At 46.8% G+C, this 25,316-nt stretch overlaps 1 protein-coding gene across 1 annotated transcript in view; it reads right to left on the minus strand.

Annotated features, from left to right (window-relative positions):
- The window catches only part of LOC135006668 (aquaporin-2-like), a 53,203-nt gene extending 28,251 nt beyond the window's left edge, over positions 1-24,952 (minus strand). Inside the window, exons 1-3 of the mRNA XM_063952040.1 lie at positions 24,584-24,952; positions 9,178-9,342; positions 4,803-4,883 (exon numbers count right to left, since the gene is read on the minus strand). Coding sequence (XP_063808110.1) covers positions 4,803-4,883; positions 9,178-9,342; positions 24,584-24,952 — 615 coding nt within the window. The remainder of the gene's footprint in view (positions 1-4,802; positions 4,884-9,177; positions 9,343-24,583) is intronic.
- Positions 24,953-25,316: the final 364 nt, after the last annotated feature.

The following is a 25,316-nucleotide window of genomic DNA, read 5'->3' on the forward strand; positions in this document are numbered from 1 at the left end:
CTATCATCCTCCGATTCCTCGTCCAGTCGGGCAAATTTGTTCGGGTTTGATAGTTCGGAGATGTAGAGCCTCCCCCTATTTTTCTTCCTTCTAACTGTGACCCAGCTGGCTACCTGATCATCATCTACAAAACTTTTTATTCTTCTCTTTGGTTCCCAACCTAAACCTTTATTGCTAGCTTTCTCTCCCTGAGCTTCAGCTGTGGATACCATAATCCCTGTTACAGGTACATGAAAGGATAAATCCTCACTTCGGGGCTTATTCATCATTGGAGGCCGAAAAGCAGCTGTCCCTACCATCAGTAATACTGCTACAGAAGTAGCAGCACTTACTGGTGCCAGGTCTTCCCAGTGCACATGTGTAAGCTGAGGTCACTCATACGTGTGGCTATAACCCTGGCCCCTTTCCAATAGTTATATTTATATTCAGCACAGTGCTGTAACTATACTTTTTAGCACTGTGTGCCAGAAACAGCATAAGCACCCCCCCCCCCATATGTAAAATAGAGCCAGGGCCAGTGCGCACCATAGGTACGTGGCTACACGGGGAAGGGACGTGGCCACAAAATAATACCAATTTATGTTATGCTGCACAGTAGTTTCCATTATTCAAATTACGCCACACAGTAGCGCCACTTACACACATTACACCAGGTAGAGCCCCTGTCAAACATTATGCCAGGTAGAGCCCATGTCACACATTACGCCAGGGAAAGCCCCATTTTACACATTACTCCAGGTAGAGCCCCTATCACACATTACAGCAGATCAAGCCCCCTTTTAAACATTACATCAACTAGAGACATAGCCAGATTAAGAGGGGGATGCATGGCATACTGTACCCCGTGGCCCCCTTTGTCAGCCCCCCCCCTCCCGGCCAGAGCACACTTACATCACTAGCTTTCCCTCTTAAGCAGCAGCAGAACCAGCAGCCAATATGCGAGCAGGACAGTGTGCAGTGCAGGCAGAGACATAGGAATATCATGCTTCATGAGCTACCGACAGAGCTTTCTGTGCGGAAGAGAGATAGAGGGGTGGAGAGAGCTGTAAGTGACACAGGGTTCCCAGCTTCTCCTCCTCCCCACCTCGGTGTCTGAGTCCTGTGTAAACAGTTATGCAACTTAAGCATTTGGGTCTATAGATTGAGACACACACGGAGTCCTCCTGATTCCTGTCCCAGTGTGTAAGTAGTACAGAGGCTGCTGCTATTCTTGCATGTGACAAGATAAATTCTTTTTTTTTCTGTGTGTATGTTAAGGTTAAATTGTCTTTGTTCCACTACAAGAAAAGTTTATAAAATAGTTGTCTTTCAATTAGGTGGAGCTATAAACAGTATCCAGGCATTATTAAACAATTAGTTAAAACTAATATACACCGTTGGTTTAAATTTAATATACACAATCTATACCTCCCACCATGACCCATTCCAGAAGGGACAACATGCTCTCTACCTGGACTTCCTTATTAATTTATGATTGCAATCACCTGTGTTGAAGTTAGTGATGTGCACTGGACATTTTTCGGGTTTTGTGTTTTGGTTTTGGATTCGGTTCCACGGCTGTGTTTTGGATTCGGAAGTGTTTTGGCAAAACCTCCCTGAAAATTTTTTGTCGGATTCGGTTGTGTTTTGGATTCGGGTGTTTTTTTACAAAAACTCCTCAAAAACAGCTTAAATCTTAGAAATTTGGGGGTCATTTTGATCCCATAGTATTATTTACCTCAATAACCATAATTTCCACTAATTTCCAGTCTATTCTGAACACCTCACACCTCACAATATTATTTTTAGTCCTAAAATTTGCACCGAGGTCACTGGATGACTAAGCTAAGCGACCCAAGTGGCCGACACAAACACCTGGCCCATCTAGGAGTGGCACTGCAGTGTCAGACAGGATGGCACTTCAAAAAATAGTCCCCAAACAGCACATGATGCAAAGAAAAATGAAAGAAAAAAGAGGTGCAAGATAGAATTGTCCTTGGGCCCTCCCACCCACCCTTATGTTGTATAAACAGGACATACACACTTTAACAAACCCATCATTTCAGCGACAGGGTCTGCCAGACGACTGTGACTGAAATGACTGGTTGGTTTGGGCCCCCACCAAAAAAGAAGCAATCAATCTCTCCTTGCACAAACTGGCTCTACAGAGGCAAGATGTCCACCTCCTCCTCATCCTCCGATTCCTCACCCCTTTCACTGTGTACATCCCCCTCCTCACAGATTATTAATTCGTCCCCACTGGAATCCACCATCTTAGGTCCCTGTGTACTTTCTGGAGGCAATTGCTGGTGAAAGTCTCCACGGAGGAATTGATTATAATTAATTTTGGTGAACATCATCTTCTCCACATTTTCTGGAAGTAACCTCGTACGCCGATTGCTGACAAGGTGAGTGGCTGCACTAAACACTCTTTCGAGTACACACTGGAGGGGGGGCAACTTAGGTAAAATAAAGCCAGTTTGTGCAAGGGCCTCCAAATTGCCTCTTTTTCCTGCCAGTATACGTACGGACTGTCTGACGTGCCTACTTGGATGCGGTCACTCATATAATCCTCCACCATTCTTTCAATGGTGACAGAATCATATGCAGTGACAGTAGACGACATGTCAGTAATCGTTGGCAGGTCCTTCAGTCCGGACCAGATGTCAGCACTCGCTCCAGACTGCCCTGCATCACCGCCAGCGGGTGGGCTCGGAATTCTTAGCCTTTTCCTCGCAACCCCAGTTGCGGGAGAATGTGAAGGAGGAGCTGTTGACGGATCACGTTCCGCTTGACTTGACAATTTTCTCACTAGCAGGTCTTTGAACCTCTGCAGACTTGTGTCTGCCGGAAAGAGAGATACAACGTAGGATTTAAATCTAGGATCGAGCACGGTGGCCAAAATGTAGTGCTCTGATTTCAACAGATTGACCACCCGTGAATCCTGGTTAAGCGAATTAAGGGCTCCATCCACAAGTCCCACATGCCTAGCGGAATCGCTCTGTATTAGCTCCTCCTTCAATCTCTCCAGCTTCTTTGGTTGGTTGGTTGGTTGGTTGGGAGAGAAAGAAAGAAAGAAAGAAAGAAAGAAAGAAAGAAAGAAAGAAAGAAAGAAAGAAAGAAAGAAAGAAAGAAAGAAAGAAAGTTGGAGGTAGAGAGACAGAGAGAGTGGTGAGAAGGAGACAGAAAGAGAGGGGTAGGAGGGGGAGAGAGAGACACACACACAGTAGTACCTATCTGATGATGGCTGGAGTGCAGGCAGCCATGGCTGCGGAGGGGGGATGTCCCTGTGCTAGTGACGGCTGTAGCTGTGGTACACTATGGAATCAGAGCTGCTGCTGACGGTGCTGCCATCACTACGTCCTCTCGGCTCCCTGCATCCCCTGCGCGGCTCTCTGCCGGGAGGAGGCACGTCTCTAGTCCAGCCTGTATGGTGCAGGTACACTGCGCTGCTGCACCAGTCAAAGAGGAGGGGGGGCGGAGCTGCAGCACTCGGGATGGGGAGACAGAGATAGTCTGCGCCGCGCTGAAAGCTATAATCTATATCAGCGGGCAGCAGCTGGACGTCCAGCAGAGGAGCTGGGCGCAATGCTACTTTTATATGTTATAGCAGGCAGCACTGCAGCTGGCGGTGGCAAATCGGGGTGGATGTGGATTGTGTGTCCACAGCACAAATGAGCTGTGTGCAGACCACCATCCACCCACACTTAGTTACGGCCCTGTGCAGACTGTCCCCTCCCCCCCAACACACGCACTGACTGCAAACTGCCTCCTCCCCTGCACACACACTTGGACAGCACATTACACAAACACACATGGAGAGCAGACTGCCTCCTGCCCTGCACACACACACACACACTTTCTGCAGACTACCCCCCTGCCCCCCTCCCGGCCTACACATTCCATACATTCCCGGATTCTGTGGGAGGCACCCAGTTTCTTGGATAGTCCCCTGCAGCCCCGGAACAGTAGGCATCTCTACCGCATTCTGCCCACTTTGAAGATAAATACATTAAAACCGCGGACCTGCTGGTGGGGGCATGGCCTAATGACGTGATTATATGATAATTGCGTAATTTTAGCCCTGCCCCTATGCAAATCTGAGCCAATAGCGGCATATTCCCTGCAGGTGGGTGGAGCCTAATGATATGATTTGCTAAGCCCTGCCCTTGTCACCGCCCACCTGCCTCTCCTCTCCAGGCAACTCCCAGGGAGGAGATTTATAAAGTAGGTAAGTATGACACAGACATACATGCACACAGACTGCATTGCTGCCCGTGGCTCAGTGTATCCTGGGTGGGGGTTGTTAGGCTACAGTGTAAATTCCGGCGGTGGATTGTTGGGGCGGGGTCGAGCATTACTTCCCGCGGCTGCACAGTAACCTGGGGGAAAGGCAGGGAGAGGCGGAGCTGACAGGCAGGCACATGATTTGTTTTGGCGTCCGGTTCCATCCCTGTACGCAGCAGCTAACTACCGCTGACAGACTACAGGTGTTGCTGGCGGTACTGCGCCTACAGTGCATATGCGCTGTGTGCCAGGCACCGCTGGCACACACCTAGTTATGGCCTTGATTCAGCAGATAGGCAGCACCTCTAGTTTATTAATTCATTAGTACTGCTGCCTATCAAAGCTACTGACACAGCAAATGACACTCACAGTTATTGGCTTAACCGCCCTATCTGATTTGATCAAAATGCGCCTAACATATGTAAAGATGCATAAATTTGCATATGCACTTGTGCTGTATGCAAACAGTCCACATTTTCGTCTGTGAACAGGGATCCGTCCTACTCAGAATCAGACCAGATGGGCAGCAACCTTACCCAGTGGGCACTGAAGATTCCTGTGAAAACTGCCGGTGCAAAGGATCTTGCCGGATTCATGGAACAGCCAGTGTAATGTATCTAAAACATAAATATATATAGTTTAACAAGTTCAAAAACTCTGTCTAACCTTCACAAAATAGTGATCAGTGCATACTATCACTGGCAAACTGCAATACGTAGCTTATCCACTGGGTAGTCTATTGTTCTGAGTTGTATGCTAATGCATTCACAGCTGCGACCCCCTATGCAGCAGATGTGCGATAATAGGTTAATGTATCTCCTTGGAACATATCGCGATGCCCACAGGCAGTATCACAAATCCTAGCAGCTGCATACAAAGACGCAGTGTCGGTCGCAGATGCTTTGATATAATAAACCATTTGAGAACCTTCCCCTTCAGAATCCATTTCAAGCTTCTCACATTCACTTACAAAGTCCTCACCCACTCCTCTCCCAGTTACATCTCTGATCTTACGTTCCCTCCCGTCCTCTTCGCTCTGCTAATGCACGCCGTCCCTCCTGCCTACTGATTACCTCCTCCCACTCCTACCTCCAAGATCTTGCACGTGCTGCTCCCTTTTTCTGGAATTCACCTCTCCCCCTCTCTACAAAACTTCAAACGGGCTCTCAAGACACACTTCTTCACCAAACCCATCCGTCTCATCCTAAGACCTCCGTGGCCCACGTTCACTTTATACCCCATTTGTGTCACCCCTATCTGTGTGCCCCTCCCCTTAACAATGTAAACAATAGTGATAGATCCAAATTGCGCAAACTTGCTGGATGCAGTCTATGGTGCAGAAATACAGAGCCTTCACCAACACTCAGAATATATATACCAAAGGAAATTTACACAAAACTGTCACACAATGGCACCACCAGCAATTAAATAGGGATGAAAAAATATATATCACACTTTAAAATAATTCCCAGTGGAGCAGGTACTTTAATTTGCTTGGTACAGAAACTCAAGAAGATAAAAACATAAAACGTGTTTTTGGATCTCCACAGTCCTTCATCAGAAGCATTGGACACTATCCCATGGTCCGTTGGGATAGTGTCCCATGCTTCTGATGAAGGACTGTGGAGGTTCGAAAACGCTTTTAAGCAAGGGACACCATCACACCAGACATCTGACGCGTGGACTTCTTTCCCTGATACTGATTGTCCTGGGTGGGATCTACATCTACATATTGTGATACGCCTATTTGAACCATTGTAAATGTGAGAGTGTCTCTTATAATAAACAAGAGTTTTATTCAAGCAGTATTGCACTATGTTTTTATGTTCTTGAGTTTCAGTACCAAGCAAACTAAAGTACCTTCTCCACTGGGAATTATTTTAAAGTGTGAGGTGGTGGCGCCATTGTGTGGCAGTTTTGTGTAAACTTCCTCCCCTTAAGAATGTAAGCTTTCGTAAACAGGGTCCTCTTCCCTCATATGCTTTTACAGGAGGCAGTTACGTGACCGGCGGTCAGGAGACCGCCAACCACAATACCGACGCCGGAATCCCGCCCCCTTAGAGTCCGGGACACGCATACCATACCTGCTTTTATATCTCTTAACCTATCTTCTTTTCAATAATCCCTTTGATGGCACCAAATCCCTCAGTTTTCTGCCACCCTGATACTCATTTCAGTGCTGTTTACTGACGCAGCTATGTTTATATACCCTGTACTTGTCCTATATTGTATTGAACTATAAGTCACTGACTTCATGTTTTGCATATTTGTTTAATCTATAATTGGGAGCTGCGGATCCCATGTGGCGCCATATAAAGGATAATAATTATAATAATAACCTTATCGCCTATGGTTGGAACCTTGTGGGTGACCTCAATTAACCTTGCGGTCTACTGCAGACCACAAGGTTCCCACCATAGGCGTTAATGGGGATTTCTCTACCCATTATTGCCTATACGCTCTGCTTGATTGGCAGGCCAGGAGTGCACAGCCAATCAAGAGAGCGCTAATCAAGCAGAACGCATAGGCAGTAATGGGGAGAGAAATGCCCATTATCGCCTATGGTGGGAACCTTGCGGTCTGCGGTAGACCGCAAGGTTAATTGAGGTCACTCTTGTGGGTGACCTCAATTAACCTTGCGATCTACTGCAGACCGCAAGGTTCCCACCACAGGCGATAATGGGGATTTCTCCCAGGAGAGTGCTATGACGTGGCACTCTCTGATTGGCAAGCGGTTCCCCAACTGACAGTAGTCACAAGGGGTCCCAGCATTCGGGGAAAGGGGATCCATTGGTAAACATGGAACCCCCCTTTAGTTGCGTGGTTCGTGTTTTTTCGATTTGTTTTTTTTAACCCTGTGAATGCCTACTTGGAAAGAAGAGGAACAATCTACACAGGATTTTAGGTGAGTTTACATTTTTTTTTACAGATAACCAGTGGATTCTACAGGACAAGTGGATGTGAATGGCGGTGTGGGATGCAGGTAAGTATGTGTGAGTGTGTAAGAGTGTTTTAATAAAATTATACTGTCACGGTGTGTGTGTGTGTTTATTTGAATATTTCTTTTGTTGTGGAACTACAGGTACCAGAGGGCCCTTTAATAGCCCGCATGCTGGTACTTGTGGTTCTCCAAGTATCAGCATGCGTCAAGGCTTGCTGGGACCTGTAGTTCCACAGCAAAAGACAATATTTATTTATATATTTTAACACTTTTTATGGCTATCAGCCCGCCATCCACAGTCCACTCCCCCAGGGAACCCCGGCCAGGGATGACTAGTTGGGGGGTGTGATGCTACGGCCGCACGGACGTATATAAAAGTGTCCCCCGGCTGTGGCATTACCTCCCTGACTAGTGGAGCCCGGTGCTGGTTTTAAAAATACGGGGGGCCCCCTACTTCATTTGTCCCCCATATTTTTGAAACCAGGACCGGTCCAAGAGCCTGGTGCTAATTGTTTAAATACGGGGGGGACCCTACTCAATTTTTTCCCCGTATTTTTGCAACCAGGACTGGCTTAGGGCAGGATGTATCACAGCGATGTTGATCGCATATGTACTAACATATGCGATTAATATCGCAATGCGGTGATGGAGGCCCCCCCGCGATACCTGTGAGGTAGATCACCTCCCCGGGATCTTCACCTGCTCCCCTGCCGGGAAGCAGGCTGTCCCCGGTGCCTCCTCCTCCCCCCTGCAGTCGGAAAGGACCTCCGGCTGCGTTGCTAGGAGGAGGAGGAGATTACCTTCCGGCTCCAGGCTTCCTGGAGGAAGGTATGCTGGGAGGGAGGGGAGTCAGCGTCTGCGGCGGGGTTCGGCGTCTGCGGCGGCCGGCGAAAACAAGCCCATAGGATTCTATAGGGTATCTCCATCCAGAGATGGCGATACCCGCATCGGCGAAAATGCGGTGGTCGGGTGATAGTACATTTGAAAATGTGGTAAAACCCCTGAAAACGGGGGTTTTACCGCATTTTTTATTTAGTACATCCCGCCCTCAAAGAGCCTGGGCCTGGTTATGCTTTTGGGGGGAACCTGCAGGTCTTTTTTTACTTTTTAACTCTTTCTTTACTTTTCCATACAGAAGCATGCATGGATCTTACTGATCTGTGCATGCTTCTGTCAATCTTGCCAGCCAAAAGCTGGTCTATTTAGTGGCAATTTTTTGGTAATGTTTTAGGTGCGAGTTGTAAACTCGAATCCTATTACATTGCCCTAGTTATATGTTTGCAATGGCAAAACATCTGGATGCGAGTTTTCTCATTGCAATTTTTTAGACTGCAGGAAACATGCGATTTTGCATGTTTCCGCATACCATTACATTGGTCGCCTTTGCAAAATGTGCAAGTTTTGCGCCAAACTCGTACATTTGTGCAAAATCCCACTCCATTACATTTGGCCCTTAATCTGAAGACTTGAAGGGTCTAACATCAATACTTTCTAGCACTACCGTTAACAATAAGGTGTCTTTGATTGATTACAGGCTATGCTATGTATGTTTATATCTTTTTTTGCATGTTATCAGAAATAATTTATTGAAAATATGTGATCAGGGAAAGCACCAAGGCAGAATCACTCACACCCTTATTGCTTAGGAAATCTACATTGGAGAAGTTAAAATGAAGATTTTTTTTTGTGTGTGTGTTTCTGCTGGCTGCATTCTTATGATATTCCAAAAATTCTTAGCTTCTGTACAGATATTTTTAGAAAAACATTTAAAAATGTCTCTAAGTTGGAATGAAAGTAAGATCATCTTTTGTTATTGCAGTTTCCATTTTATCAGTTATGTTGATCTTTATGACATCACTTTTGTGCTGATGTGTGGGTACTGATGTGTGTTCTACTTCATTATGGTGTGTGATGATGTGCAGTCATTCATGTCTCATGGTAACTCGGGAGTTAAGGGCTCATATACCTACACCGAGAAGGTGTCCAACTGCCACCGAAAGACCAATAGACAAAGCTGGAGAACCCACGTTATCTGTCCTTCGATCATCAGTGGAGGCGAGTATACACAAGACCAGTTGAAGAGTTAGAAATAATTCAATAGTAAAAGCGTGTCCAGCTTCCGTGTTGTTGAATAACTGTGAAAGAAAAACAGAAGTGTTTTTTTACAGGATAAACCCACAATTATGTATCTCTCCCATGCCCATATAACATATAATTTATAATTGATTAGATACATCCTAAAATAGGTATCTGTTATTGTAGTAACTTCATCTTCTGGACATACAAAGTCTTTTATATGCCCAGCTTAAACAGTCTAGTGCAGTGAAGCTGCAATAACAGGTAGCCTATCTGTTAAGCTCACTGGGCCTCATTCAGCATCAGTTGCAAATGCGAAAAATTGTGCAATGAACGATTATCGGCACACTGTGCATGCGTACACAACCAAATAGAAGACAGTGCGTGCGCGCCAAGTATGGTTTCCATCATTGTACCTAGGTACCTGCAAACACAGTAGCAATTCCATTTGGCAACGATAAAAGGAGTGGTGGAGGCGTGTCAGTGGGATGGGTACGCTTATGCCATGCGGGGAGTGTAGTGGGTTTGTCGTGGGTGTTTCAATCACAATATATGTGAAACAGGAGCTGATGTATTAAGCCTGGAGAAGTGATAAAGCAGTGACAAGTGAAAGGTGATAACACACCAGCCAATCAGCTCCTAACTGTCATTTTTTCAAACCCATAATGATTGGCTGGCGCGTTATCACCTTCCACTTATCACTGCTTTATCATTTCTCCAGGCTTAATACATCTGCCCCATAGATTGCAGAAATTGTAAACGCTTCAACAGCACAGACTGAGTAGCTGGAGACCTACGCAGACTGTGGCAGTACTGATGATGGCAGCAGCAAAAGTTCTGATGGTCAAGCTAATACTTGCAAAATCGCAGGCAGCTGATTGTGTTACAGTGATGCAGGGAACGCTGTTTAGTGTGCTGCATGCCTAATTAAATAAATTAGCTTTTTTAAATCTACAAAATAACACTTTTCTCTAGGTGTATATGTTGTCATGTGTGTGCTTATTTTAGCACATGTTGTGCTTAACATCACTATTGTAAGCAACACATATTATTTTTATATGTAGGCAGAGGCGGAACTACCACCAGTGCAGTAGGTGCATTGCATCGGGGCCCCTGAGGACTAAAGGGCCCTACCCACTTAAAGATTATCTTTCTGATTGGAACAGAAATCTGGTATTGTATGGGAGCAAATGACAATTGACCATTTGCTCTCAAACACTGGAAAACAGACAAAAATGGACTTTCAGACAAATTGGTTAAGTTTGTTTCATTAAACAAATTTATCTGAACAACCGTTTTTGTCTATTTTCTGGATTTTATGAGCAAATGGTTGATTGTCATTTTCTCCCAGACATTGGGGGTAATTCCAAGTTGATCGCAGCAGATAATTTTTTAGCAGTTGGGCAAAACCATGTGCACTGCAGGGGAGGCAGTTATAACATGTGCAGAGAGAGTTAGATTTGGGAGGGTTATTTTATTTCTTTTTCATCCACTAGGGGTCACTGGAGTACTCTTGTGATATGGACGGCTTCCGCAGGAACAGGGCACTGAATATTTAAATTTAGAACTCTCCACCCCTCCATATCCCAGAGTACCTAAGGGTTTTTTTCTGTGCTCACAGTACTAACAAGGCTTGTGTGGGGCTCCCACAATTTCTTTGAATATTTTTTTATTTTGCTTTTAATTTTTAATTTTTACTTTTTTTTTACAACTTAAGCACATCCCTTCCCAGTTTATACTAAAAACGTGGGTCCGGGATAGTGCCGCTGCGCGAAGGCAGCGCATGGCGTGTCGGTCCTCACAAAGAGCACCCTCACAGCCACACGCAGCCCACTGACTGCTGCAACAGCTGGACGGAGCTTACAGAAAGAAGCCCCGTCGCAGCCCTCCCTACAGGAGACAAGGTATGCTGGGGGGACGGGGCGGTCAGCGCATGCTGCCGCCCCGCTGTGTGGGGTCCGTGTTTATCACCGCCGCTAATACAGGCCGCCCGCCCAGCCGCTCCGTCCGCGCTGTACGGGGCTCAGCGTCTGCTCACAGGCCCGCCCCAGCCGCTGCGACCGCCGCAGCACAGCCGCTCACACTAGCGCTGCCAAAAGCCGCTACACGCCGCTCTGGGCCGCCGCACCCTTTTCACACGCCGGCCACACTTTCCAACACGGCCGCTCTCCATATAACGCGTTCCCCGCCTCCCTGCAATGATTCCGGGGTCCCGCTTCCCGGCAACCTCTCCCTGCTGAGACGCAGCGCTACACGGAGCACAGGGGGAGGGGGGAGAAGTCTGATCACAGGCAGCGCTGATGCAAGGGAGAAAAATAGACTGCATGACAGGCTGCCATATTATATATGCTGCATAGGTTATATTAATAGGCTAGTAAGCCTATATTAAATCCACAGTCAGGTACAGGTTATAAAGTCATGTATTGTAACCTGCACTGTGATTATAACTGTAAGCATTGCATGGGGGCCATTTTAACCATTCTTCCTGTTTCTTCCTGTTTGTGATTCCAGAACGTTCCTGTCCTACATCTCTACTCCACCGGATGGCGCAGGGGTGTTAGTGGGAATTTTGGATCAGGTTTCATATAGTGCTGGCCACGTGCACTGCACTGCGGCCATATATATATATTACACACCTTAAGTAACAATTTTACTGAGTCGTGTAAGTGTCTGTCTTTGTATATTGTATTGTCTGTCTGCATAATGAGTAAGGCACCAGCAAAGACTAAAAAGAAGTTTCACTGCAATGTCTGTACATAGGCCCTCATTCCGAGTTGTTCGCTCGCAAGCTGCTTTTAGCAGCTTTGCACACGCTAAGCCGCCGCCTACTGGGAGTGAATCTTAGCATAGTAGATTTGCGAACGAAAGATTAGCAGATTTGCGAATAGACAGTTCTTAGCAGTTTCTGAGTAGCTCGAGACTTACTCTGCCACTGCGATCAGTTCAGTCAGTTTCGTTCCTGGTTTGACGTCACAAACACACCCAGCGTTCTCCCAGACACTCCCCCGTTTCTCCAGCCACTCCCGCGTTTTTCCCAGAAACGGCAGCGTTTTTTCGCACACACCCATAAAACGGCCAGTTTCCGCCCAGAAACACCCACTTCCTGTCAATCACACTACGATCACCAGAACGAAGAAAAACCTTGTAATGTCGTGAGTAAAATACCAAACTTAATAGCAAATTTACTTGGCGCAGTCGCACTGTGGATATTGCGCATGCGCATTAGCGACTAATCGCTCCGTTGCGAAAAAAAATAACGAGCGATCAACTCGGTATGACCACCATGGATCTACCACATGTACAGTATGTTTTGTCGGTTTCCACTCCGGAAGCCGATTTCATCCCCGGACACTCCATGGTCTATGTTAGCAAATGTAATGACTGGGTTGAAATCAGAATTGGCCGCCGCTCGACACGAGCGGTAAGCGGCAAGGTCTGAGTCTCGGGTGAGACCGCCAGAACTACCGAAGGGCTCTCAGCCTTTGCAAAGGTCCAAGTCCACTTTGGGTACAAGGTATAAATTTAATTTGTCTTATAATTTACCAGTTTCTGCTACTGTATGTTGCAGTCTGAAGATTCTATGCCAGACCTCACTGCGCAAAATAAGGGTGAGGAGGGCGAATTAGACCAGCAGTCAGATAGTGCAGATTTTGACAGCACAAGCATTGATAATCTCATCAGGCCAGTGCGTCAGTCTCTGAAGTTTACAGAGACTAAGGAGCCTCTGACATATGATAAAGTCGTATTTACTAAACGACAGAGATCTCCAATGGGTTTCCTGTTTCGGAATCTCTTAATAAGATGTTAGTAGAAACACGGAAGAACCGGATAACCGGTTCTATACCTCGCCAATTTAAGTCTAGTTACCCGTTTCCACAGTCAGTGACATCTACATGGGAGAATCCGCCATTGGTGGATTCGTCTGTGTCAAAACTTATAAAGACCCTTCAGACCGTAAAATAGAAGGGCATTTGAGTAACTGAGGCGATAATGGTATGGATAACAGAACTCAAGTCTGCCCTACATGACGATCACCTTATACTTCTCGCTAATCAAATCTGAGAAGCTGCTAAGTATCTATGTACAGCTTCTCCTGCCGGCTGTCAGCTCACTTCTCGCCTTTCATCGTCGCTAGTTACAGCAGGACGAGCACTCTGGCTGCGTTCTTGGCAAGTGGAGTCAGAGGTCAAAAGAATACGGTGGCGAGAAGTTGTTTGGTCCTAAATTGGACAAATGGATTTCTGAGGCCACGGGGGGAAAGTCTGTTTTCCTACCATTGCCTCCAACGGTACCTAGATGGAAATACTCTAGGCCGGCGTTCAAATCCTTTAGACCTCAGCCCTTTCAAGGCCGTGGTAGAGGAACAGCCATGCCTGGTAGACGAGATCGAGGACGTGGTTTCCAACAAACCAACACCAGTCGTCAGGACGCTAAGGTCACCGACAAGCCAGTGGCATGACGGGCTCCCAGCCCATCTCGGCTTTCTAATTGTGGGAGCACGCCTTCAGACGTTCCATTTGGCGGGGTTCCAGATATCCACAGAAGGGTGGATCCGCAATTTAGTGTTAAAAGAAAGTACAGATTATTCGTCATCTGGTACAATTAGCTGTCTCCCGCCACTGCGGTTTTTCAAGACAGGACTGCCTCTGTCGGACGACAAGAGGGCGGTTCGGCAAATTGCCATTCAGTCTCTGCTGGATTCAGCAGTTTTTGATTCCGGTCCCTGTACACCATCAAGGTCAGGGTTATTATTCCAGTCTGTTTGGGGGACCAAAGCCGGATGGCTCCGTCAGGCCAATATTAAACTTAAAGGGTCTCAATCAGTACGTCACTTACTACAGATTAAAGATGGAATCTCTGCGGTCAGTAATTGCAGGTTTACAGCCACAGGAATTCATGATTGCGGTAGATCTCAAGGATGCGTACTTACACATTCCGATTTGGCCACCTCATCAGAGGTTCTTGCATTTTGCAATACGGCAGAACCATTACCAGTTTCAGGCTCTACCGGTTGGCCTCTCGTCAGCGCCTCGGGTATTCACCAAAGGGATGTCTGTGATGATAGCTCATCTCAGATCCCTGAAAGTGATAATAGTTCCGTACTTGGACAATCTGCTCATCAAAGCTCCGTCTCAACAGATGTTCCTCCAACATGCGTTGCTAACGTACAATGTACTAGTTCACCACGGTTGGATTGTCAACTTCAAGAAATCACATCTAATTTCGTCTCAACGACTTCAATTCCTAGTTATGATTCTCGATACGGTAAATCAAAGAATTTACCTACCAGAACAGAAAGTACAGATTATTCGTCATCTGGTACAATTACTGCTCAAGTCACGCACAGTCTCGGTACATTTGTGCATTCGCCTCTTAGGCACAATGTTGGCGGTTTTCGAAGCGCTTCAGTTCGGAAGATTTCACTCACGTCCTTTTCAACTGGATGTGCTCGCACAGTGGTCGGGCTTGCATCTGCAGATTCACCACAGGGTGAGGGTGTCGCCACGGGCCAGGGTATCTCTACTCTGGTGGCTCAAAGTACACAATCTAACCGCAGGGAAATGGTTCGGCGCCTGGAATTGGATAATTCTAACGACGGACGCAAATCTCAGAGGTTGGGGAGCTGCAGTTCAAAATTGTCAGCTCCAGGGTCTCTGGGTGGATCACGAAAGATTGCTGTCTATAAATGTCCTGGAACTCCGGGCAATTTACAATGCGCTACGACAAGCAGTACATATGCTTCGGTCTCAGACTGTCCAGGTGCAGTCAGACAACGCGACAGCGGTCGCGTACATCAACCAACAAGGAGGAACAAGATGCCGCATGGCAATGCGGGAAGTAGCTTGAATCCTCAATTGGGCCGAGCATCACCAAGTGATATTGTCGGCAGTGTTCATTCCGGGAGTGGACAACTAAAAGGCGGATTATCTCAACCGTAGGGATTTTCATCCAGGAGAATGGGCATTAAATCCAGAAGTTTTTCACATGTTGGTCCAGAGGTGGGGTTACCCTCAAGTGGACCTGATGGCATCTCGCCACAATCACCAAACGCCCCAGTATGTGTTCAGAATGCGAGATCCAAAGGCAGTGGCAGTGGATGTTCTCACAATCGCGTGGCCGTACAGCCTCGTATATCTGTTTCCACCATTTCCGCTGTTCCCTCTGTTGCTAAAACGGATCAAGAGAGAGTCCGCCACAGTCATACTAGTGGTGCCTCATTGGCCTCAGAGAGCTTGGTTCTCGGATCTCCACAGACTACTCTCAGACGATCCTTGGCCGCTACGTCCAGACCTATTACAATAAAGTCCGGTTCTTTACCTCCATTTAGCGCGGCTGCGTTTGACGGGGTGGCTGTTGAGACCGCCCTCTTAAGAAGAGAGGGCATTCCAGAATTGGTTATACCAACCATGTTACGAGCTAGGAAGCCAGTTACGGCAGCTCTTTATTACAGAATTCGGCGTGCCTATATAGGTTGGTGTGAAGCTCGGAAGTTTCCGACATCATCTTTTAAGTTTTCCCGTCTTTTGTTATTTCTACAAACGGGATTAGATGGAGGACTGCGTTTATACTACACTAAAGGTGCAGGTCTCTGCTTTGTCAATTTACTTTCAAAGACGATTGGCTCTATTGCCGTCTGTACACACCTTTCTGCAAGGTGTCCTCAGAGTACAGCCTCCATTCATTCCACCTACAACGTCATGGGACTTGAATCTGGTTTTAGATTTCTTACAGTCTTCATATTTTGAACCCTTACAACAAGTGGATATTAAGTATCTCACTTGAAAAAAAAACTATTTTTCTCCTAGCCTTAGCTTCGGCAAGGCGTGTTTCAAATTTGGGTGCCTTGTCATGCAAGCCACCGTATTTGGTGTTTCATGATGACAGAGCGGAACTTCGAACGAATCCCGCTTTCTTACCAAAGGTAGTGTCATCTTTTCACATCAATCAACCTATGGTAGTTCCTGTGTTAACAGGAGATTCTGGAACTTTATATGTGGTACGCGCACTACGCGTTTATGTATTCCGAACGTCTACAGTTCGTAACACGGATACGTTGTTTGTTCTCTATGATACTGCCAAGATGGATTGGCCAGCTTCTAAGCAGACCTTATCCAGATGGATAAAACTGACCATACATCAGGCTTACCTTCAGGCTAGGTTACAGCCGCCTACATCAGTAACAGCTCATTCCACACGTTCTGTGGGAACTTCATGGGCAGCTGGTCGTGGAGCTTCTACGACGCAGCTTTGCCGTGCGGCTACATGGTCATCAGTGCATACGTTTGTGCACTTTTACAAGTTTGATACGTTTGCGGCATCAGCATCTAGCTTTGGCCGCTTAGTGTTACAGGTGCCAAACAGCTCTCCCGCCCACAGGGGAAGCTTTGGTACGTCCCAAGAGTACTCCAGTGACCCCTAGTGGATGAAAAAGAAAATAGGATTTTGGTACTTACCAGGTAAATCCTTTTCTTTGAATCCATAGGGGGCACTGGACGCCCACCCAGAGCAGTTTTACCTGGTTTGTGGTAAGTTCAGGGAATCTTATGGTAACACACTCTCACCGACTGGTTCAAATTATCAAGTTCTATCGGTTATGGTGTCAACTGTTTAGTTGTCAGTAACGTTAGGTGTCAACTTTATTGTTGTCCGTTATGTTATATGTAATTCTCCATTGTCAACCTCTCTATAGTTCCTGTTCGGCTCAGTAAAAAACACTGAGGTACTCTGGGATATGGAGGGGTAGAGAGTTCTAAATTTAAATATTCAGTGCCCTGTTCCTGCGGAAGCCGTCCATATCCCAAGAGTACTCCAGTGCCCCCTATGGATTCAAAGAAAAGGATTTACCTGGTAAGTACCAAAATCCTATTTCTCTGACGTCCTAGTGGATGCTGGGACTCCGTAAGGACCATGGGGAATAGCGGCTCCGCAGGAGACAGGGCACAAGAATAAAAGCTTTAGGATCAGGTGGTGTGCACTGGCTCCTCCCCCTATGACCCTCCTCCAAGCCTCAGTTAGATTTTTGTGCCCGAACGAGAAGGGTGCAGGCTAGGTGGCTCTCCTGAGCTGCTTAGAATAAAAGTATATTTTAGGTTTTTTATTTTCAGTGAGTCCTGCTGGCAACAGGCTCACTGCATCGTGGGACTAAGGGGAGAAGAAACGGACTCACCTGCGTGCAGAGTGGATCGGGTTTCTTAGGCTACTGGACATTAGCTCCAGAGGGACGATCACAGGTTCAGCCTGGATGGGTCCCGGAGCCGCGCCGCCGGCCCCCTTACAGAGCCAGAAGAGCGAAGAGGTCCGGTGAAATCGGCGGCAGAAGACGATCCTGTCTTCAGACTAAGGTAGCGCACAGCACCGCAGCTGTGCGCCATTGCTCTCAGCACACTTCACACTCCGGTCACTGAGGGTGCAGGGCGCTGGGGGGGAGCGCCCTGAGACGCAATATAACATGATATACCTTAGATTGGCTAAAGAATACATCACATATAGCTCTGGGGCTATATGGATGTATTTTAACCCCTGCCATTTTTTACAGAAAAAGCGGGAGATAAGGACGTCGTGAAGGGGCGGAGCCTATCTCCTCAGCACACAAGCGCCATTTTCCCTCACAGCTCCGCTGGAAGGACGGCTCCCTGACTCTCCCCTGCAGACTTGCTACTGAATCAGGGTAAAAAAGAGAAGGGGGGGCACTATTGGCAGCTAAAAACTATATAAACAGCAGCTATAAGGGAATAACACTTATATAAGGTTATCCCTGTATATATATATAGCGCTTGGTGTGTGCTGGCAGACTCTCCCTCTGTCTCTCCAAAGGGCTTGTGGGGTCATGTCCTCTATCAGAGCATTCCCGGTGTGTGTGCTGTGTGTCGGTACGTGTGTGTCGACATGTATGAGGAGGAAAATGATGTGGAGGCGGAGCAATTGCCTGGGTTAGTGATGTCACCCCCTAGGGAGTCGACACCTGACTGGATGATCGTATTTAAAGAATTAAGTGATAATGTCAGCACTTTGCAAAGAACGGTTGATGACATGAGACAGCCGGCAAATCAATTAGTGCCTGTCCAGGCGTCTCAGACACCGTCAGGGGCCCTAAAACGCCCGTTACCTCAGTGGGTCAACACAGATCCAGACACAGATACTGAGTCTAGTGTCGACGGTGAGGAGACAAACGTAATGTCCAGTAGGGCCACACGTTACATGATCACGGCAATGAAGGAAGCATTAAACATTTCTGACACTACAAGTACCACAAAGAAGGGTATTATGTGGGGTGTGAAAAAACTACCAATAGTTTTCCCTGAGTCAGATGAGTTAAATGAGGTGTGTGATAAAGCGTGGGTTTCCCCCGACAAAAAACCTGCTAATTTCTAAAAAATTATTGGCACTATATCCTTTCCCGTTAGAGGTTAGGACACGTTGGGAAACACCCCCTAGGGTAGATAAGGCGCTCACACGTTTATCTAAACAAGTAGCGTTACCGTCTCCTGATACGGCCACCCTCAAAGAACCAGCAGATAGAAGGCTGGAAAATATTCTTAAAAGTATATACACACATACTGGTGTTATACTGCGACCAGCAATCGCTTCAGCCTGGATGTGCAGTGCTGGCGTCGCGTGGTCGGATTCCCTGACTGAAAATATTGATACCCTGGATAGGGACAATATACTGTTAACTATAGAGCATTTGAAGGATGCATTACTATATATGCGTGATGCACAGAGGGATATTTGCACCCTGGCATCAAGAGTAAGTGCTATGTCCATTTCTGCCAGAAGAGCGTTATGGACGCGACAGTGGTCAGGCGATGCGGATTCCAAACGACATATGGAAGTATTGCCGTATAAAGGGGAGGAGTTATTTGGGGCTGGTCTATCGGACCTGGTGGCCACGGCAACGGCTGGAAAATCCACCTTTTTACCCCAGGTCACTTCACATCAGCAAAAAAAGACACCGTCTTTTCAAACTCAGTCCTTTCGTTCCCATAAGTACAAGCGAGCTAAAGGCCATTCCTTTCTGCCCCGGGGCAGAGGAAGGGGAAAAAGACTGCACCATGCAGCCGCTTCCCAGGAGCAGAAGCCTTCCCCTGCTTCTGCCAAGTCTTCAGCATGACGCTGGGGCTTTACAAGCAGACTCAGACATGGTGGGGGCCCGTCTCAAGAATTTCAACGCGCAGTGGGCTCACTCGCAAGTGGACCCCTGGATTCTACAGGTGGTATCGCAGGGGTACAAACTGGAATTCGAGGCGTTTCCCCCTCGCCGGTTCCTGAAGTCTGCTCTACCAAAGTCTCCCTCCGACAGGGAGGCAGTTTTGGAAGCCATTCACAAGCTGTATTCCCAGCAGGTGATAATCAAGGTACCCCTCCTACAACAGGGAAAGGGGTATTATTCCACGCTGTTTGTGGTACCGAAGCCGGACGGCTCGGTGAGACCAAATTTTAAATCTAAAATCCCTGAACACTTACATAAAGAGGTTCAAATTCAAGATGGAATCACTCAGAGCGGTGATAGCAAACCTGGAAGAAGGGGACTATATGGTGTCTCTGGACATCAAGGATGCTTATCTCCACGTCCCAATCTACCCGTCTCACCAAGGGTACCTCAGGTTTGTAGTACAAAACTGTCATTATCAGTTTCAGATGCTGCCGTTTGGGTTGTCCACGGCACCTCGGGTCTTTACCAAGGTAATGGCCGAAATGATGATTCTTCTTCGAAGAAAAGGCATCTTAATTATCCCTTACTTGGACGATCTCCTGATAAGGGCAAGGTCCAGGGAACAGTTAGAAGTCGGAGTAGCACTATCTCAGGTAGTGTTACGTCAGCACGGGTGGATCCTAAATATTCCAAAATCGCAGCTGATTCCAACGACACGTCTACTGTTCCTAGGAATGATTCTGGACACAGTCCAGAAAAAGGTGTTTCTCCCGGAGGAGAAGGCCAGGGAGTTATCCGAGCTAGTCAGGAACCTCCTAAAACCAGGCCAGGTGTCAGTGCATCAGTGCACGAGGGTCCTGGGAAAAATGGTGGCTTCTTACGAAGCGATTCCATTCGGAAGATTCCATGCAAGAACGTTTCAGTGGGATCTACTGGACAAATGGTCCGGATAGCATCTTCAGATGCATCAGCGGATAACCCTGTCGACAAGGACAAGGGTGTCTCTTCTGTGGTGGCTGCAGAGTGCTCATCTACTAGAGGGCCGCAGATTTGGCATTCAGGATTGGGTCCTGGTGACCACGGACGCCAGCCTGAGAGGCTGGGGGGCAGTCACACAGGGAAAAAATTTCCAGGGCTTGTGGTCAAGCATGGAAACATCTCTTCATATAAACATTCTGGAACTAAGGGCCATTTACAATGCCCTAAGTCAAGCGAAACCCCTGCTTCAGGGTCAGGCGGTATTGATCCAATCGGACAACATCACGTCAGTCGCCCACGTAAACAGACAGGGCGGCACGAGAAGCAGGAGGGCAATGGCAGAAGCTGCAAGGATTCTTCGCTGGGCGGAAAATCATGTGATAGCTCTGTCAGCAGTGTTCATTCCGGGAGTGGACAACTGGGAAGCAGACTTCCTCAGCAGACATGACCTTCACCCGGGAGAGTGGGGACTTCACCCAGAAGTCTTCCACCTGATTGTAAACCGTTGGGAAAAACCAAAGGTGGACATGATGGCGTCACGTCTAAACAAAAAACTAGACAGATATTGCGCCAGGTCAAGGGACCCTCAGGCAATAGCGGTGGACGCTCTGGTGACACCGTGGGTGTACCAGTCAGTGTATGTGTTCCCTCCTCTGCCTCTCATACCAAAAGTACTGAGAATCATAAGAAGGAGAGGAGTAAGAACGATACTCGTGGTTCCGGATTGGCCAAGAAGGACTTGGTACCCGGAACTTCAAGAGATGCTCACGGAAGACCCGTGGCCTCTACCTCTAAGAAAGGACCTGCTCCAACAGGGGCCTTGTCTGTTCCAAGACTTACCGCGGCTGCGTTTGACGGCATGGCGGTTGAACGCCGGATCCTGAAGGAAAAAGGCATTCCAGATGAAGTCATCCCTACCCTGGTCAAAGCCAGGAAGGATGTAACCGCAAAACATTATCACCGCATTTGGCGAAAATATGTTGCGTGGTGTGAGGCCAAGAAGGCCCCTACAGAGGAATTTCAACTGGGTCGTTTCCTCCATTTCCTGCAAACAGGACTGTCTATGGGCCTAAAATTAGGGTCCATTAAGGTTCAAATTTCGGCCCTGTCGATTTTCTTCCAGAAAGAACTGGCTTCAGTACCTGAAGTTCAGACATTTGTAAAAGGGGTACTGCATATACAACCTCCTTTTGTGCCTCCAGTGGCACCTTGGGATCTCAATGTTGTTTTGAGGTTCCTTAAGTCACATTGGTTTGAACCACTCACCACTGTGGACTTAAAATATCTCACATGGAAGGTGACGATGCTGTTAGCCCTGGCTTCAGCCAGGCGTGTGTCAGAATTGGCGGCTTTATCATATAAAAGCCCTTGCTTAATTTTTCATTCTGACAGGGCAGAATTGAGGACTCGTCCTCAATTTCTCCCTAAGGTGGTTTCTGCCTTTCACATGAACCAACCTATTGTGGTGCCTGCGGCTACTAGGGACTTGGAGGACTCCAAGTTACTTGACGTTGTCAGGGCCCTGAAAATATATGTTTCCAGGACGGCGGGAGTCAGAAAGTCTGACTCGCTGTTTATCCTGTATGCACCCAACAAGCTGGGTGCTCCTGCTTCTAAGCAGACTATTGCTCGTTGGATTTGTAGTACAATTCAGCTTGCACATTCTGTGGCAGGCCTGCCACAGCCAAAATCTGTGAAAGCCCATTCCACAAGGAAAGTGGGCTCATCTTGGGCGGCTGCCCGAGGGGTCTCGGCTTTACAACTTTGCCGAGCAGCTACTTGGTCAGGGGCAAACACGTTTGCTAAATTCTACAAATTTGATACCCTGGCTGAGGAGGACCTGGAGTTCTCTCATTCGGTGCTGCAGAGTCATCCGCACTCTCCCGCCCGTTTGGGAGCTTTGGTATAATCCCCATGGTCCTTACGGAGTCCCAGCATCCACTAGGACGTCAGAGAAAATAAGATTTTACTTACCGATAAATCTATTTCTCGTAGTCCGTAGTGGATGCTGGGCGCCCATCCCAAGTGCGGATTGTCTGCAATACTTGTACATAGTTATTGTTAACTAAATCGGGTTATTGTTGTTGTGAGCCATCTTTTCAGAGGCTCCTTCGTGGTTATCATACTGTTAACTGGGTTCAGATCACAGGTTGTACGGTGTGATTGGTGTGGCTGGTATGAGTCTTACCCGGGATTCAATATCCTTCCTTATTATGTACGCTCGTCCGGGCACAGTATCCTAACTGAGGCTTGGAGGAGGGTCATAGGGGGAGGAGCCAGTGCACACCACCTGATCCTAAAGCTTTTATTCTTGTGCCCTGTCTCCTGCGGAGCCGCTATTCCCCATGGTCCTTACGGAGTCCCAGCATCCACTACGGACTACGAGAAATAGATTTATCGGTAAGTAAAATCTTATTTTTCTGTGCAGGGTAAATACTGGCTGCTTTATTTTTACATTGCAAATTAGATTGCAGATTGAACACACCACACCCAAATCTAACTCTCTCTGCACATGTTAAATCTGCCTCCCCTGCAGTGCACATGGTTTTGCCCAACTGCTAAAAAATTTCTTGCTGCGATCAACTTGGAATTACCCCCATTGCCAGATTTTCTTTCCAATCAGCCAGATTGGATAGATAATCTTTAAGTGTGTAGGGCCCATAAGGGGCTCACTACTGCCCAGACCAGCAATGAGTTATCCCTTGACCCCCCTGCAGACTATTTTGAGTAATGTCGGATGAATGTCCCAGTACAGAGAACATGGGGGGCCCCATTGCCTCAGGGACCTGCCCCTTACGTTAGGGAAGCAGGGCTGTCCTTGTGTGTGCCACCTATCAGCGCTGATGATCACAGCCACATGATGCCTCTAATTAACAGATAGATGTACATTATTTCTAATAATGTACATACATACATAATAATGTACAATAATTATTTCTAATGCTGTCTGTGCATTAAAGGTTTACAACTGGTGTAACTGGCACTGTCAGAGTCTGCCTGACTGAGTGCCAAACTGAAGAAAGCACCATGGGCAGGGGCCCCTGCCGCAGAGCAGAGGGTGCAGTGTTCTTAGGTACATGCCCCCTATTCTCCACACCTCACGGGATACTGGGCTTGTACCTGTCACCCTCTGCCTTCCTCTGTCATGCTCTGCCTCCCCCTGTTATCCGCTGTCACCCTCATGCCTTCTGCTGTCACCATTTTCCTCTGCCTGTCACTAATTGCCATGTGTTATAATGTGAAAAAATATTTTTGTACCTGGGCCCACCACTCACAAGTTCCGCCACTGTATGTATGTATTGTGTTTACACCATGACTCTGAGGGGGGAATTCAAATGTTATCGCAATATTCAAATGACACCAGCTATCGTGCTGATCTCGCCCATTACAACACTCGGGTTTAGGCACGCAAAGCACCTAAAGCCGACTAAAGTAATGGAACATTGATGGATTTCACAGGTTCTATGACTGATTAAAACCAGGTGAAATGCAGACTTGAAGTCAGCCAGTCACAGAACCTGTGTAATTCATTAGTGTCCCCATTTAAAAGGATAGTATGGTAAGCCTAGTGTCAACTCATTAATTACACAGATTCTCTAGCTGCTTAAAGCCAGGTTAAATGCAGGCTTAAGGTCAGCCAGCCACAGAACCTGTGTAATTCACGAGTGTCCCAAATTAAAGGGATAGTATGATAAGCCAAATAATGGGTTGATGTTTGAATTTTCTTAAGGAAACTTATGTAATACTACTACTATACATTGTCAAATATTATGGACTTTTAAAGGCACTTTATTCTATGTAAACAGACATGGCTTATGGAATTGTGCCTTTACCGAGTCGCATAATTCCTCTATGAATACTGTACTAATATTCTTTCTTACATCTTTTATAGTAACACTGACACCAGTTAAATGGCCAGTTTTTATGGTATGCATAATGATTATCATTTAAGAATCTAAATAAAGAAATGGGGAATTTGTAACAATAACTTGAAAATACAGAATCAATCTACATTTATGCATTTCATTGTAATTAGTGCCTGATCTGTTCCCCATTTTTGCTGCACACAAAACAGGTGTCTCTTCTGCATTCTCATCTCACTAGTCCTATTCATGGGATCCACTATGTAACCACAACATAAAGGCATAAGAAGTAATTTAATGACTTACCCCATTTATTGATAGGTTCCCCCTGGCTTCAATTGGAGTAAGGCCTTGCAATATGGCGGCTCCAGATACAGCTCCCAGCAACTGGGCGCCCACATAGAAAACTGCTCGTAAGAAGGAAATCTGAGAGCCCACCATGAAAGCTAGAGTTACAGCTGGGTTAATGTGGGCACCACTTACGTGGCCAAAAGCCTGAACTAAAGTGCCTATGGTGAGACCGAATGCAAGTGCAACCTGAAGAACACTCGGATTTGCCCCTGGCCAGTTTAAAGATGATCCTAAACCAAACAAGACAAATAAAAGAGTAGCAAAAAATTCCACAAAAACTGCCCTTGTAAATGCTACAGAACGAAGCTCCCACATTCTGATCATTTCACGTGGCTAGTGCGGGACAGATCAGTGGATCCTCCTGGTTATAGAAAGAACAGAGCAAAGTAATGGTTTCCATTTATATAGTGTAACAAGACAAAGATATGGAGGGAGGAGCCGCAGATAAATGGTTCTCAGTAACGTAGCAAAGACGAGTTATTCAGAAATCACAAGAACCCAACATACCGGTACTTATTCTGTGTCCTCTGTTTTCAGTCACTTTGAGTGTACAGACTTATCAGATATATATCTAAAATGTGTAGTCATTAGCATTGGTAAGGACTATTTCCCAATCCCTACAAAGCCTTGCAATATCTGTCTACTACCTCAAGCGTAAAAGTACAGTAATCATTTAATCAGTACAGCA

Source organism: Pseudophryne corroboree, chromosome 2 (assembly GCF_028390025.1).
Source record: "Pseudophryne corroboree isolate aPseCor3 chromosome 2, aPseCor3.hap2, whole genome shotgun sequence".
Classification (NCBI taxonomy): domain Eukaryota; kingdom Metazoa; phylum Chordata; class Amphibia; order Anura; family Myobatrachidae; genus Pseudophryne; species Pseudophryne corroboree.